The sequence below is a fragment of the Talpa occidentalis genome, unplaced genomic scaffold (genome assembly GCF_014898055.3).
Source record: "Talpa occidentalis isolate TD23 unplaced genomic scaffold, MPIMG_talOcc4v2.1 talOcc4.11, whole genome shotgun sequence".
NCBI lineage: Eukaryota > Metazoa > Chordata > Mammalia > Eulipotyphla > Talpidae > Talpa > Talpa occidentalis.
Window position 1 is genome coordinate 12,099,088 of NW_023601104.1, and position 15,470 is coordinate 12,114,557.

General features: G+C 39.7%; 1 protein-coding gene across 4 annotated transcripts in view; it reads left to right on the plus strand.

The window, feature by feature from the left end:
• Window positions 1-15,470, plus strand: part of STARD9 (StAR related lipid transfer domain containing 9) — a 102,934-nt gene that overhangs the window by 44,083 nt on the left and 43,381 nt on the right. For all 4 annotated transcript variants that reach the window (XM_037502308.2, XM_037502311.2, XM_037502312.1 and 1 more), the window contains exons 8-15: window positions 3,311-3,380; window positions 4,783-4,855; window positions 7,907-7,974; window positions 9,474-9,571; window positions 9,979-10,188; window positions 10,367-10,464; window positions 11,330-11,407; window positions 11,807-11,878. In XM_037502308.2, the coding sequence (XP_037358205.1) occupies window positions 3,311-3,380; window positions 4,783-4,855; window positions 7,907-7,974; window positions 9,474-9,571; window positions 9,979-10,188; window positions 10,367-10,464; window positions 11,330-11,407; window positions 11,807-11,878 (767 nt within the window). The remainder of the gene's footprint in view (window positions 1-3,310; window positions 3,381-4,782; window positions 4,856-7,906; window positions 7,975-9,473; window positions 9,572-9,978; window positions 10,189-10,366; window positions 10,465-11,329; window positions 11,408-11,806; window positions 11,879-15,470) is intronic.

Below are 15,470 nucleotides of genomic sequence, written 5' to 3' on the forward strand. Positions count from 1 at the left end.
TAAGATTTATTTTTATTTATTTATTTTATTTATTTATACAAGCACTGGGTACAGTCAGAAGCGCGGGAGGGTGAGAGAATTCACCAGAGCGGGGAGCAAAGCAGGCAGAAGGACTGAAGTACACTGCTGAGGGGAGCAGCGGGCGGCAGGAGAGGTCTGCGCGCCATGTGGGACCCTCCTCCGCTGGCCGGGCAGCAGCCGGGGATTGAACCGGCGCTGCAGAAGCTGCGGGCAGCTTCGCAACCCAGCGCTCAACCGCTGCGCCACCGGGGTAGGCCCTGGCTTTTATTTTAACATAAAAGAATGATATAAAGCAGGTGTTGGGGGTAATTGAGAGTCTGGGAAAAATTATCTGTGTAAACCTTCAAATAAGAGTTTTTCTTCTTTTTAATTTTTATACCTTTTTCCCCTTTGTCTTTCTGCACTGACCAGGACCTCTGGTACCATTTTAAGTAAAAGTGGTAGCAGTAGCTAGTCTTGTTCCAGGTCTTATTCCCAGTTTTTTCAGTATCATCATTTTACTATTAAAATGTGACGTTTCCATTAGCACTTTTTTTTTTAGTACTTTAAAAAAATTTTAGGGGCCTCCCTAGTGGTGCAAGGGGTTAAGTCTCAGCACTATGAAGCTATCTGCAGCCACTTCAGCACAAGTTCGATCCCCTGCTAGGGAGCTACCCACATGGCATAGCAGACCTCTCCTGTCTCACCCACTGCTCCCCTCAGCAGGGTATTTCAGCCTGTTCCCTGCTGTCTGTGGTGAATCCTCTCACCCCCAAATCTCTGGCCCATACCCCAGCTCTTGTACGCATAAATAAATCTTAAAAGAATAACCACTATTTAAAAAAAATTTAATTTTGGGGTTACATTTGTGCTTTTCCATATTCACACATGTTCCATTTGTTTGTTTTTTAATAATCTTTATCATCTGCTCTCAAACTGTGATGAAGGGCCAGTTTTTAAAAAATTTCCAATTCACAGCGCACTAATACTTTTATAAAATACAGTAAAGATGAGTTACTTGAAAAATAGAAAAGATGTCTTAATTATAGGCCAAATTCTTCTGGATTCAAAAGATGTAAAATTACTCTGTCATATTATTATAAAAGTTTCTAGCACTCTCAATGTCTGTACTTATGTCACTGCAGACCTGTAAACAATTTGAGAAGTCACTTCAGTCTGTGGACCACCCTTGGGTGGTAACATCAACTGATTAAGGGAATGTTTTAAGCTTACTAAAAGGTTTTACTTTTTAATTTTGAAACAAATCAAACTTTTGGAAGAGTTGCAAGTACAAAGAACTTTTTTTTCAAATGATTTGCTGGAAAACTACCAATCTAATGACTTGTTTCCCCTGATGATTTTAGAGTGTGTTTCTTACAAATGAGAATGTTCTGTATAATTACAGGAGGCCTTCATTATTTCAAAGAATCTTGGCAGCATTTAATGTCCTCCTGATGTTGAACAAAATGTTATTTGGGGACCTGATCTCATTATACATCATTCATTTGAAGTCGTAGTTTCCGAGAATCAATGGTATTAAGTGAGGACTGACTGTGTAACATAGCCATCAAAATCAGAAAATTAACTTTGATATATTATTCCATATAATTCTTACATCTCATTTTGCTAATTGGCCACTTGAGAATCGTGGGCATTAATTAGAGTCTCTGGAGTTCTTCCATGGGAAGTGTCCTCAGTCTTTGACTTTCACACACTAAACACCATCAGGTAGTGTATAATTTTGATTTGTCCCATTACTCATGATTTTTAATGTCCCTATGGTGGTGTTTTCCAGGCTTCTTCATTTTGAAATTGCTCTTTTACTTTTTAAATTGAATATTTTGTAGGGCAGTACTTTGAGACTATGCAACTATCTGGGTATCTTCATCATACTTCCAGTTTATGTCAGTATGCTTTCCCATTTTATTCTGTGGGTGACACTCTTTTCTCTTGATGCCCAAATTATGCCAGATTTAGTCAATGAAATCCTCTTCAAGTGCACTTCTGTGACATTTTGACATATCACCCTCATTCCTGAGCACTTGCTTTCTGGCACGCAGAATGTTTCAGGCTCATTTACTTTCCCTCCTTCAGTCTCGGAATCATTCATTTTCCCCAGGAGTTCTGTTCCCTTTTTTTTAACTGAAAAGTAGTATTTAGAAGCCAAGATGTAAGTGCTAGGTACATTCATTACTTTTGAGATGTTGTAGTTCTTAAACCCTCTGAATGAACGGATCTAGGTAAATAAGTTCACAATAGTACCTTCGATTGTGATCCAGCACAACAGGGCTCATTCTGGATTTCTCCTTTCTGTATTTGTAATTCCTGAATCCATTGGCAGAAATACTTTTTTGAACTGCTCCACTCTGTATAATTATTCTCTTTGCCATTGATGTCCTTTCTTATGTGGATGCCTCACCCGGCTGTGTTTTGACACCCTGTGATCCACACCTCACCACAGGAAGCCCTGCACACCAGGCCCGGGTTCCAACAATCTGTACCACACTCATGTGCAGCATAACATTTATATGTTACTTCTTACTGACTGACCTGAAAACAAAACCCAAACACCTTGCAGATGCTTCCATACCCCCCTTGGTCTTTGTATCCCTTTGCTGGGCCTTCTGACATGAAAACTCTGTTGACACCATTTTCTCTGGGGGATTTGCCCTCCTCTGAGCTCGGATTTGGTCAGTAGCCACCCTTAAGGGTTTGCTTTCATGCCCTTTTCCCCTGCCTAATGTATACCTATTTGACAGTGGCCAAATTCAAGTCTCACTCCTCCATGGGGTCTGCCTTGACCACTCCTCTGACCTGAGCATCTATTATCTCTTATGTGGCACGTGGCCTTTCATATATTCATGATTGTAAACGGTGGGGGTAGAGACATGTGTACTGCATGTTTCATCTACCAAACTGGGTCTGCCGTTTTGGGGGACACATAGCACTGAGTTACCTCAGGAACTTAGTGAAGGCCCAATGAACTCTCATGAGAAGTTCACTAATAACCTATATAGGAAAATTGTTAAGTAATTATTATCATTATTGTTAGCATTTCTTTATCCATCCTAGAACATAATCTCTCTGAGGGCAGAGACCTGCATTATCAGAGCCTATTATAGTACCTGAAAGTAGGCCTCCAAGAAATATTTATTGATTTAACTTATTATCAATGAATTTAGCTAATTTCCCAAAGGTTATCAAATGATATGAGATGTGAAATACTAAGTTAAAGATCTAAAAGAAAAGGTTAAGTATTACCGAATATTTTATGCAATTTCTTTTTCCTCCTCCCTCACAAATCTGATAGGTTTATCTCAACATGTAGTTACCAACTATAACCAAGTAATTCAGCTCTTGGAGGAGGGAATAGCAAACAGGTAACGGGTTTGTTTGTTCCTGTTTTTTTTTTTTTTTTTTTCAGCTTCATTCTCTGTCCTGTGTTCTCATCCCCTTTGGAGTGTATGATGGTACTTGTCTCTGCAGCTCCCACATTCACAGTCAGGAGGCCTTTCTCAGAACAGTAATGCATATAGGGCAAGGTGCAGTTACCAAGATTTAGTGCTCTTCTCACCAGTAATGAGACTGGAGTTTGTTCTTAATATAACAACATGAGGCAGTAAGTAGAGTCACTATATGCTTTGTCTTATAATACACAACGTCAGCTATTTGGATCAAACAAAAGATTATTGCCTGCACTGGCATTTCATCAGACTTGCTCAAATATAGTGTAAAATATTTTAGGAAATTATTTTTCTTCTAGTTTTGCATATTTGTAAAGATTTCCCCAAAAAGACTGCTTTGAATCTGCTATGAATAAGCATTTCAGGCTCTCTTAAAAGCCATTGTAAATTGTGATAGCATTCCAATTTTTAGTTACTTTGAAATAGCCAGACTGTTATTTATACCTGAAAAAATAGCCCTTTTTCCTGAAAAATAAAGGAGGTTTTAGAGTCTTCTGTTTATCCTATTAATAGCAGGTACAACTTAATTGAATATAGAGAAAAAAATTTTAAATTCTACCTTTGGGTTTCACAGAACTGTCCTGGAGACACTTGTCTTTGGGCTTCAGGATATCTGAGTTACTTGCTCTTTAAGTGTCAGACTTCACTTTTTTCCTTTTATCCTTGAATCATGAGACCAGACTCTAGATTTTGCGATTTTCTTCAGTTCTCTAGCTCCTCTGAGAAAGAAGTCAATGAGATGGTCTTGAATTGAAGTATGATTGACTTAGACTTAAAGGAAAGACTCTCCTGACTTTAAGGGTTAATGTGGGATTGCATCACTCAGGGAGGCTCTGAATTCCATCTAATTAGTTCAGGATCTGTTTTCAGAGCCTTTTCTGGCACCATATGATTAATATTCTGTGTTTAATCACAACTTACTTTTGCTGTTTTTGAGCCTTCTTTTCCAGCAAGCTGTCTACTTCTGCTTATTTAAATTTTTCAGATGGGTTTGTTTGCCTTGGGTATCTTCTTCCAGGTTGCTGATATTCTAGTATCCCCCATTCAGCTCTAGCTTTTGTTTCTATTGCTTTTTTAAAAAATGTTTTAATGTGGTTTAGTATGTAGCTACTGTCCTCCCTGTTATACTCAGATATCAGGACCTCGCTGCTTCTGCCCTCTTTGAATCACTCTCCTAACTGTACTGGGCTACACATGGATGTTTTATGATTCTTGCTGTGACTCTCAACACTAACATTCCTTGTGCTCCCCGTGGATCCTTAAGGATCCAGGATTCATAAACAACCCTTGCCCTAATTGTCTTTTCTTGTATACACAGAATCACAGCAGCCACCCATGTTCACGAGGCAAGCAGCAGATCCCATGCCATCTTCACAATCCACTACACACAGGTTGGTTACTTCTTTTTAAAAATTTTTAAAAAGATTTATTTATGCATACAAGAACTGGGGTATAGGCCAGAGGTGTGGGGGGTGGGTGGGTAAGAGGGTTCACCAGAGACAGAGTGAGGAACAGAACAGGCAGATTGACTGAAGTACACTGCTGAGGGGAACAGCGGGTGAGACAGGAGAGGTCTGCTGCACCATGTGGTTTTCTCCCTGGCTGGCTGGGCATTGAACTCATACTGCAGAGGCTGCAGACAGCTTCACAGTGCCGTGCTTAACCCCTTGCACCACCAGGGAGGCCCACAGGTTGGTTACTTCTTATGTTTATCTAGATTGTTTCTTTCCTTGTCCCTTTTGCAAAATTTCTTGTCTCCCTTCCTATTGCTTTTCCTTTCTTCACATTTTGGCATGCACAGGTCCCCTGAAATTATTAGAATCTACATACAATCTATTCAGCTATATACCCAAAAGAGTAGAGGCATTTCTTCAAGACTAAACAAAATATTTTCTACTTATATGTTATTTTTAAGAAACAATTCAAAGAATTTCCATACCTATGTAATCAATGGACTTTACACAAAAACTAATATTGAAATGAAAATAATCATTAAAATTAAAAAGTGGAAGATTCATTTTCATTATGGTAGAGTGAGGAGGCCAACAAATCCTATCCCAAAAAGCAACTATAACCCTGGATAAAATTGTCAAAAAAATCCGGCAACACAAAATCCAAAAACACAGCCACTTCTCTGCTCTAAAAATAGACCAAAGTCATACAATAAATTGAGACTCATTTATTTAAGAAAACTACTAAATTGTGGATAAGAACAGTGCATATGTATGTATTGTTACTGGGCTTGTATCCCTACCCACTCCATCTCTGTCGATATGGTAGTTCAGTCAGGGGAGAAAAGACTGAAAACCAGCATCTCTATTGGGGCACTGTTCGAGGGGCTCACTTGACTTGATGATGTCAGTCAAAGTGGTGCCGTTGGTGGTGAGCTAATAAGGCTCCATGACCTAAAATTGTGTGTCTGTTTAAGGCAAGAAGTGAACCGACGCAGACAGTTAAATTGATAGAGCCATAAGGGGCTTGATTGACCCTCACACGTCCTGGCCTGAACAGAAGCTGTGCACATGCACAGCAGAGAATAAGGGGGCCCATGCTGCCCGCACAGCCCTGACTGACAGAATTTGCACTTACTTGCAAAAGAACGTAAAACATTAGAGGGCCCTGTGGCTAGTGAGTCTTGGGGTAAACCTAACGGCCCAAACTGTGAATGTGGGAAGATGCAGTGAAATGCCTTTTATGGTTCTTTCTCTGGTCAGAAGTCAGAAAGGGATTGAGCATATTTTTGCTGCTGGTGCTTCAGCAGTGGCATCTTTTGAATGATTAATCATTAGGAGAATGCAAATTAAAACTAAGTTAGATACCACTACCCACCTTTTAAATGACCAAGTTTAAAATGAATGATAATACTAAATAGTGGCAAGATGTATAGGAGCTGGATTTCTCATCCACTACATTACCGGTGGGAATGTAAAGTGGGACAACAACTTTGGAAAATAATTTTACAGCTTCTTAAAGATTTAAATAGCTATTTCTCCGCCAATACTGAGACATGCAGAGGCAGATGACACATTTAAGATTTGACTCTACCATCAACTGCCAAGGCAGAGGAAGGCCCTGCTGTTGGGGCAGGGGGAAAAGGCGGTAAGGGATGTTAATGCTGCTCTACAAGAGGACTGCCCACATCCACAGTGATCTGGCACGTGGAATTCAATGGAATTCAACAAGCATCAAGCCCATCTTTGTGTACTTGCCTCTAGCTATGATGAGCTTATGTATGTAGTTGGTGGAGGCTCTTGGTGCAAATCAGTCTACTGAAGGTTAGTGATGGCAAGAAACTGAGGAAATAAGTAGGCTTCTGTAAAATTGACAGAGGGGAAATCCTTGTAAAGCATAAACTGTAAAGTAACTGGTTGGGATTTTGTGGTAGTTAAAGATAATGGCAAGGAATCCCAAGCCAAGGATGTCATTGAGGAGTGCTTCAAATGCAAGAAATGAACAAATAAAAAAACTTGGCCTTGAAAACAAACATATTACCTACCATATGATCCACTCATTCCACGCCAGGGTATTTTCCCAAGAGAAAAGAAATCCTATGTCTACACAAATAGCAGTTTTATTTATAATTATCCAAAACTGGGAACAAGCCAAATGTTCATGAAGAGGTGAATGGATAAGCAGACCATGGTATATTCAAACAGTGGAATTCTACTCACCAGTAAACATGAATGAACTACTGATACATCCACAGAATGGATGAATCTTAAATAATAATGCATAATGAAAGAAGCCAGGTATTGCATTATTCCACCCATATTCTCTGTCCTGAGAAGACAAGTTGATAGAGAGTATTGGTGATAGCTGTCTGTGTTTGGGGGGTGAGAGTAGAGATTGAGTGCAAGCATAATTGAGGGAACTTAAGCATTATTGGAAATGATTTAAAATTGGATTCTGGAGTTGGATGTACATTAAAACAAGACAACAAAAAATCCACATTGAATTTTTTTAAAGAAGGAGTAGTATTGCTCTTGAGGTTTGGGTGCCCCTCACTAGAATAGATAGACAGAGAACTTGGCCCAGCAAGCTAACACACTGGCTCAGGCTAACAAGAGAAAAACCCCAGTGAAATCTCCCCACTTGCTGTGGGTCTCTACTGATGAGAGTCACAGCCCCCTGGAGAAGAGTCTAGCATTTTCCCAGTATATTGCCCTAACATTTCTGGTGCTCCTGAAAAGTGTGAGGCTCTCTTGGAGGTTTGCCCACTTACTTGGTGAAAGTCTGCTTGCATTTTTAATAACATAATGCCCCATGGCTTACTGGTTGTACCTGATATATATTGAGAACTCATCTGGTTCAAAGCTTATTAGAATACAGATGTCTTGAGTGGGTTGGCTAATAATCTAAAATATCACTTTGGTTAGCTGAGTGTCTGGGGGGAAGATCCCATTGTTCCAAATGATGAGCTTTGAGTGTATTTTCTCCCTTAGGCAATCCTGGAAAACAACCTCCCCTCGGAAATTGCTAGCAAGATCAACCTTGTGGACCTAGCGGGCAGGTAATTAGGATTTCAAAACCAAGGGGAATTACTCCCTTGACAATGATCTTGTTCTTGCTCATTTTATAGGAAATAGATGTGGACCAATCTTTTCCACATTTTAATGCAAAAGTACAAAAGAAACATTCTATGAATGCTAAACTAAAAAATATGGTTTTCCAGGGATTGAAAAATTCTTCAATTTCAATATTAGCTGCTTATTAAAAACACCTGGAACCTTTAAGAATTCCCAGTGTCTAGACTCTACCTCAAACCAAATAAATTATTAGTGGGGGTGGGGGGCTGGCATCAGTAGTTTTTAAAGCTGACCAGTTTATTGTAGTAGACAGCCAGGATCAGAAACCCCTGCTCTAAGTGGGGGTAACTGAATTTTAGAATTCAGTTCTAGAAATAAAGCTTACCATCTTATAATGAACTGACATTCTTCTGTTTCTTTATCCCTTTGACTTAGTATTGATCTCAATACATTACTTTATTTATTTATTTTTTTTAAAAACCATTCAAGGTCAGTTTTATTTTTTTTTTAAAGAGGCATGTATTTATTTATCTATTTTTATTTATTTGTTTGTTTGTTTATTTATACAAGCACTGGGTACAGTCAGAAGCGCGGGAGGGTGAGAGAATTCACCAGAGCCAGAGCGGGGAGCAGAGCAGGCAGAAGGACCGAAGTGCACTGCTGAGGGGAGCAGCGGGCGGCAGGAGAGGTCTGCGCGCCATGTGGGACCCTCCTCCGGTGGCCGGGGAGCAGCCAGGGATCGAACCGGCACCACAGAGGCTGTGGGCAGCTTTGCAACCCAGCGCTCAACCGCTGCGCCACCGGGGAGGCCCTCAATACATTACTTTAAAAAAAGTTTTATAAAATATTGTGGCATTAGAGAGACTATACCACTATATAAGTATTAGAGTAGTCACATATCCAGAAAGAAGAAAAATGATGAAATAGGCAAATTTTCTTGTCTTATAACTGCTAAATAATTAATATGTTACAGCAGTTCCTTTAAAACTAAGTGCTGTCTGGAAGAAGTTATGTCAGCAAACTGGAAATATAAATTTTTAATATTTCCCATTTGCTTAAAAAAGGAATTTGAGATGTTGACAGTTAATGACACAGATACCATTAATCCTTTAATATGTGCAATTAAAACAATAAAGGCAGAGGGGGAGGGTAAATACCAAAAAGTTATGCTGATATTATTACTATAGTAATAATATAATATAGTAATATTATTACTAATATTATTACATTAACTGAAAGTTCTCTGGTGGCAAAATAAAACAGAACTGTAAAGAATGACTTAATTTTTATTATCTGAGAAACAAGAATGTCAGTTCCTTATGAGATGGTAATCTTTTTTTCTAGAACTGAATTCTTAAAAAAAAAATTATTGTGTGGTTCTTTTACATGATGTCCAACATGATGTCGAGTGTCTTTCAACAGCATTGAAAGGATAGTGTCTTCTTGTTTGCTTTTGTGTTTGCTGTCATTGTCTGTGTTTTAGCGAACGAGCAGATCCCAGTTACTGTAAGGACCGGATCGCTGAAGGAGCCAATATCAACAAGTCTCTCGTGACTCTGGGAATTGTCATCTCCACCTTAGGTATTTTACTGATACATTGCATCAGCAGAGTGGGAAGGGGACTTTGGAAAATAACTGATTTTCATCATGTCAAATGAGGTAGATCTTACAAGATTTCTTTTGATAAAGTTACCTTCTGGTTTGGCCATGAAACCATTAATATTATTGGCCATTAATATTTGTCTGTGGTTTTAGAACACATTCCAACACTGTCATTTGAAAAAGAGGGAATACTAAAAAATTGTGTAGCTAATATATTCCATGTCGTGAATCCAAAGTCTATTTCAGGGCTCAAACTTAAAGCATCCAGTCATATAGAGAGAGAGATTGGGAAGTGCGATGCTTAAGTCTGTTTTTCCAACCAATATTGCTGTAGCACATTTGTTTCATATTTTTTCTTCCACTTTAATAATTCTTTGTCTTTTAAGCCCAGAACTCTCAAGTATTCAGCAGCTTCCAGAGCCTCAACAGCACAGCCAGTGATGGGGGTGACAGTGGGCTCCCCATCTCTCCTTCTGGGATCAGCAGTGGAGGGGGGCCCTCCCGGAGGCAGTCTTACATCCCATACCGGGACTCTGTGTTGACCTGGCTGCTGAAGGACAGCCTTGGAGGCAACTCCAAAACCATCATGGTTGCCAGTGAGTGGATGCTGGAGCTGGTTCTGTGTTGAGACAGGGTCTCGGCCTCAGAGAAAGGTTCATGACAACCCATTTCATCAGAGGACCCTTATCATTGAAATTAGCAGTGAGACAAGTGCTTATGGGCTGGGTTGGATGGACTGGGTGTTTTTTTTTTAACTTTTTCTTTCTCTCTCAGCTGTGTCTCCTGCACACACTAGCTACAGTGAGACCATGAGCACTCTGAGATATGCATCCAATGCCAAAAACATCATCAATAAGCCACAGGTCAATGAGGTGAGACCTTCATCTGCTATCCTGGTCTGGTATGGTTTACGCAAAGTTCTTTTTTTTCCTCATTGATTTCTTTCTCTTTGTACTCAACACTCCTGAGAATAAGGGAGTGAACTTCTTTATTCTAGTCTCATACCCTTTTCTCAGATCCTGCTGACTTCCTTCAGCAAACTTTTATGAAAAATTTATTTTAGCTATTTCTCTAAGACCATTCCTCTCAAGATCCCTGGTACATGGTTGCCAGTACAAGAAAGATCATTTGAAAGTTTCTGAGTTTACTTTCACTTTGCATTTATGTTGATGTATTTTTCCTATTTAGTCTTTTTCTTTTCTACGCAGATTACAGTTACTGGGCTGATAGGGGATTCATTAATTTTGAAATTTGAAGAATAATGAGAATTTTCCAAAAACTACATATCTGCTTTGCCATTTCAGTGAAAAGTTTCAGGGCAGAGATCACAAACTGGTGATTAGATAATGCCCATCTTGGGTTGCTTTAAAAGGAAGTGGAATTAGGGAGGTACTAAATTCAGTCACAGCACTGGACGATTAGCACCTACCACTTCTACATACCCTGGTGTTTGTGTGACCTGTCTGGCCTCCTCCTCTGGGACAGCGATTCTCAAACTTCAGTGTACATCACAGTTACCTGGAGGGTTTATTAAAAGCTGGGCCCCAGACCTTAAGAGTTTCTGATTTAGTGGGTATTGGGTAGAGGCAGAGGAGCATCTAAGAAGTTCTTAGATAAAGGTGACGCTGATGCTGGGAAAATTATTCCAAATGAGGAACTTCTTCCGAGCTAATAGTAGGTGGCATCTCATAGCTGACTGAGACCCGACATCAATGTTGACCGAGTTGTCTGTTTCAGGACGCAAACGTAAAGCTGATCCGAGAACTCAGGGAAGAGATTAGAAGACTGAAGGCTGTGCTGCTGAGCTTCGAACTGGTAGGCACAGCTGAAACTTCTCTACTCAAGAGCCCCTTTTCTTCTACAGAAAATCTCTGCTGCATTCCTGTTCTCAGCACCGGTGGGGCAGAGGCAGGAGCAAAGACAGGCCAGGGATTACTCTGATTACCTGAATGGTTTCAGAAGGCCTGGGCATCCTCTCCTTAGATCTCTGGCGCCCAAAGGGAATTTGCCTTAATGGCTCCTGTTATTTATGTGGCAAGAATGGGGCCCTCCAGAAAAATATTCTTGGAATTCTCCTTTGTACCAATCTGAGCCCAAATACTAAGCTTCTGATTCGTTTCTGATTTTAATGATAAAGCTTTTCCTTTATCCACACCTTATCTTCCTTTCTAAGGGTAAGGGTGGGGTCTACAAAGGACATGTCTATTTGTGCAGAGAAACTTCAGCCCATTGAATGAGGAAAAAGATGAAAATCTGAAGGAGCTGGTTCTCCAAAATGAATTGAAGGTGGGTGTGTCGTGTGGACTCAGTTGTGGTTTTTTTAAAAATTTATATATATTTTACATCATTGTTCATTTTTTAAGCAATGTTTGATTTTTCCCTCCCTCAGGTGTAGTCCTCATAGAGTTTCTTTCACCAATGCACCCGTGCACCATCACCTCAGTCCCCTGTGCTCCTCCCTCCCTCCCTCTGATCCCTCTCCCTCCTCCTGCCCTGCAGGCTCTCTCTGGTTTATAATTGTCTTTTTGTTTTTGTTTTGTTGTGTTGTGTTTTGTATTGTTATTATTTTTTCCCCCTAGTGGACTCAGTTGTGTTTACCATCACTCTGGGAACAGGTTCTGACATCCCTCCTTTATTGCTGGACCAGAGCTGCTTGCTTATAAGGACACGGAGCCTTATTTAGTTTAGAGACACTTTTTTGTCTCCAGTGAGCCTTGAGAGAGGGCATGTACTTCTTTAGGGACTGGTGACCGACTTTTTGTTTTCTCAGGAGTTCATATCTCACTTCAGTGAATGTAGCCCAGGGAAAAGAAAATTATTTTCCAGTCAATAAATCAGCCAACCCACATGTATTCCTTTCTAGTGTAAATCTACCAACCAGTGTGATTTAACTGAACTGCAGATAGATATTCAGCATGATGTCGTAAAAGATACCAGAATCTCCCCACATCCCGTTGCTTCAAGTCTGGTTGGAGACACACACAAAGAATGGTTAAATGTAATAACTGTGAGTTAAACAAAAAGATTTTAGGGAAGGAAGAAATCATTACAGCTTAGCATTTTCAGTGCAGGCATCATAGCGCTGGAACTAGAAGTCAGAGAACTTAACCTAGACCTTGAATGATTTTCTTAGCGTTTATTAGATGGAGAGATGGAATCAGACATTTTGAGTGAGGGAGAGATCACATTAGCAAAGTCAAGGAACCGAGAGAGTGGAGTGGTGTGAGAGTCCTTGTGGATACACGTAGTATGAGGAAGGCTAAGTTGCTAAAATAAGTGCTCATGGCTGGAGATGGTGGAACTAAGATTAGAGCCAGCCTAGGATGTTTGAACTTGACATAATAGGATTAATCATAGTTTCTTAAAACAAGTTGGTGATGTAACAAAGGTGTATGATGGGGAAATTAACATGACAGCTGTATGTAGGATGACTCTAAGGGAGAGAAAACTGGAAACAAACAAATCAGACAGGAAAGAGATCGTAGTTCTGACCCAGAGAGGGCCTGGGTCTCAATCTAATTTTGGGAAATTAGATTAGATAGTGGTTCCTAGGGACATTTATTTATTTATTTAAAGATTTATTTATTTATGCATGCAAGAGCCTGGGTGTAGGCCAGCACTGTGGGCAGTGAGAGAATTCCCCAGAGACAAAGTGGGGAGCAGAACAGGTGAATTGACTAGAAATGCACTGCTGAGAGGAGCAGTGGGCGGGACAGGAGAGGTCTGCTGTGCCATGTGGGTCACCTTCCTGGCCAGGAATCGAACTCAAGCTGCACTGGCTGCCGATAGCTTAATAGTGCTGAGGCTTAAGCCCTTGTGCCACCAGGGAGGCCCTCCCAGAGACATTTGAAAGGAAAAAATGGCAGGCGTTATTTGGTGATAGGTTCAACTTAGATACCACAACCAGATGTCCCAATTTTCAATATTCTGTTGTATTATCCTTATACATTATTAAAGTATCTTGGCCTTGTCAATATTTTTTTTATGTTTAATATATTTTATTTTATATAATTCTTATATCATCTTTCTTTTTACACAATGCATTGAATTTCTTTTGGTTATATTCCCCATACAATTGCTCCCCCCTTATTTTGATGGCTTTGTCAATATTTTGTTACCCAGACTTCAGGACTATATCACACATCCAGAAATTTCTCAAAAAGTTCTTTATTTAGACTTTTCTGACTTGTGTTCTGACTTTTGGCTCAGCAACATATTCCTCTATACATAAGAGGTGAAGGAAGAAAGTCAAAATAATCTAGGCTCACTAGTTTTTTTTTTTTTACATTATAGAAACTGTAGGCCTCAACCTAAATCCATCATTGCTGGCTTTTTTTTTTTTTTAACTATTTTTTAAATTTTATCCAGCCTTTTAATTGATTTTTTAAAATTTTATATATATATTTTTACATCATTTTTCATTTTTTGCGCAATGGATGCATTTTCATCTTGGTTATAGTCCCCATACAATTCCCACCCCACCTTGTTTTGATCCTGCTCCCTTCTCCCCTCCAGCTGTAGTGTTTCCCTAGTTTATAGTTACTTGTTGGTTTTGATTTTTACTTTATTATAATTAGTCTTTTTCCTGGTCCCTTATTTAGGTTTTCTAAATTCCTGGTATGAGTGAGACCATCAGTATTTTTCTTTTTCTTTCTGGCTTATTTCACTGAGTGTGATCCCTTCTAGCTCCATCCATGTTGCTGCGAATTGCATGAGTTTATCTTTTTTGATTGCTGAGTAATATTCCATTGTGTATATGTACCACATCTTCTTGATCCAGTCATCTATTTTTGGACATTTGGGTTATTTCCTTAGCTTACCTATTGTAAATAGTGTGGCTATAAACATAGGGGTACAGGTGCCCTTTTGAATTAATGTTTCTGTGTCCTTTGGGTAAATACCTAAGAGTGGAATAGCTGGATCATATGGAAGCTCCATCTTTAGATTGCGGAATCTCCACACAGCTCTCCATAGTGGTTGGACCAGTTTGCACTCCCACCAGCAGTGCAGGAGAGGAAATGCAAGTGGCTAGCAGGCATATGAAAAAATGTTCAACATCATTGCTGGCTTTGTGACATGAGGCATGTAGGAGTGGGCCAGAGGGGAGAGAGGTTTAGCAGTGCCTCTAGGGAGCTGTGTGAGGCTGGCTGAACTATAAGCCACAGTGCCCTCCCTATCACCTCTGCCAGGCCTGAATCCAGCCCATTCTATAAATGTGTTATGGCTACCCTGTCATTTTACCATTTTCAGACTTCAACTCAGTGGTCATAACTAAAAGTAGTACTTCTAGGGTACATAAAATACTTATACCTGAACTTGGCATCGTTTCATATTTCTTAAGTATTCCATTTAGGAGACAAGTACTTAGCTGAATCCAGTTCCTTTTTCTGGGCCTCCTACTTCTCCCATTCCTAGAATAAGCTTCCTGCTAAGACATCAGTTTCTACCAAGAGAAGAAAAAATACTCAGTAATATTTGTTAGTGTCTCCAGGTAGTCTTAGCTTAAGGCCTTTTCCGAAAACTCTTGCTGATACATAGCCCTCAGTATAGTCTTGTTATGTGATTTGTTAGTTGTTATTTTGTTTCTATGTGGTGTTTCAGAGCAGTTTCTTCATTCTACCTGGGGAGGTTGTTCTTGGTGCTTTCTGGGTCTCTGAGCCATGTTAGAGCTCAAGGTACTGCACTGTGGGAAAGAAGTTTAGGTCATAAAAGGATTCCCAGTATAGATCACATAGAAGGAGGATGGGGGAAAGGAATTATCAACAGAGATGCCTGCCTGAGTAGCAATCCAATTAATTTTTAAAAATAACATTTCTGGTGTTTTTTTCTAATTATCAAAAATCCATGCTTATTACAGAACACTTTAAAAATAACATTT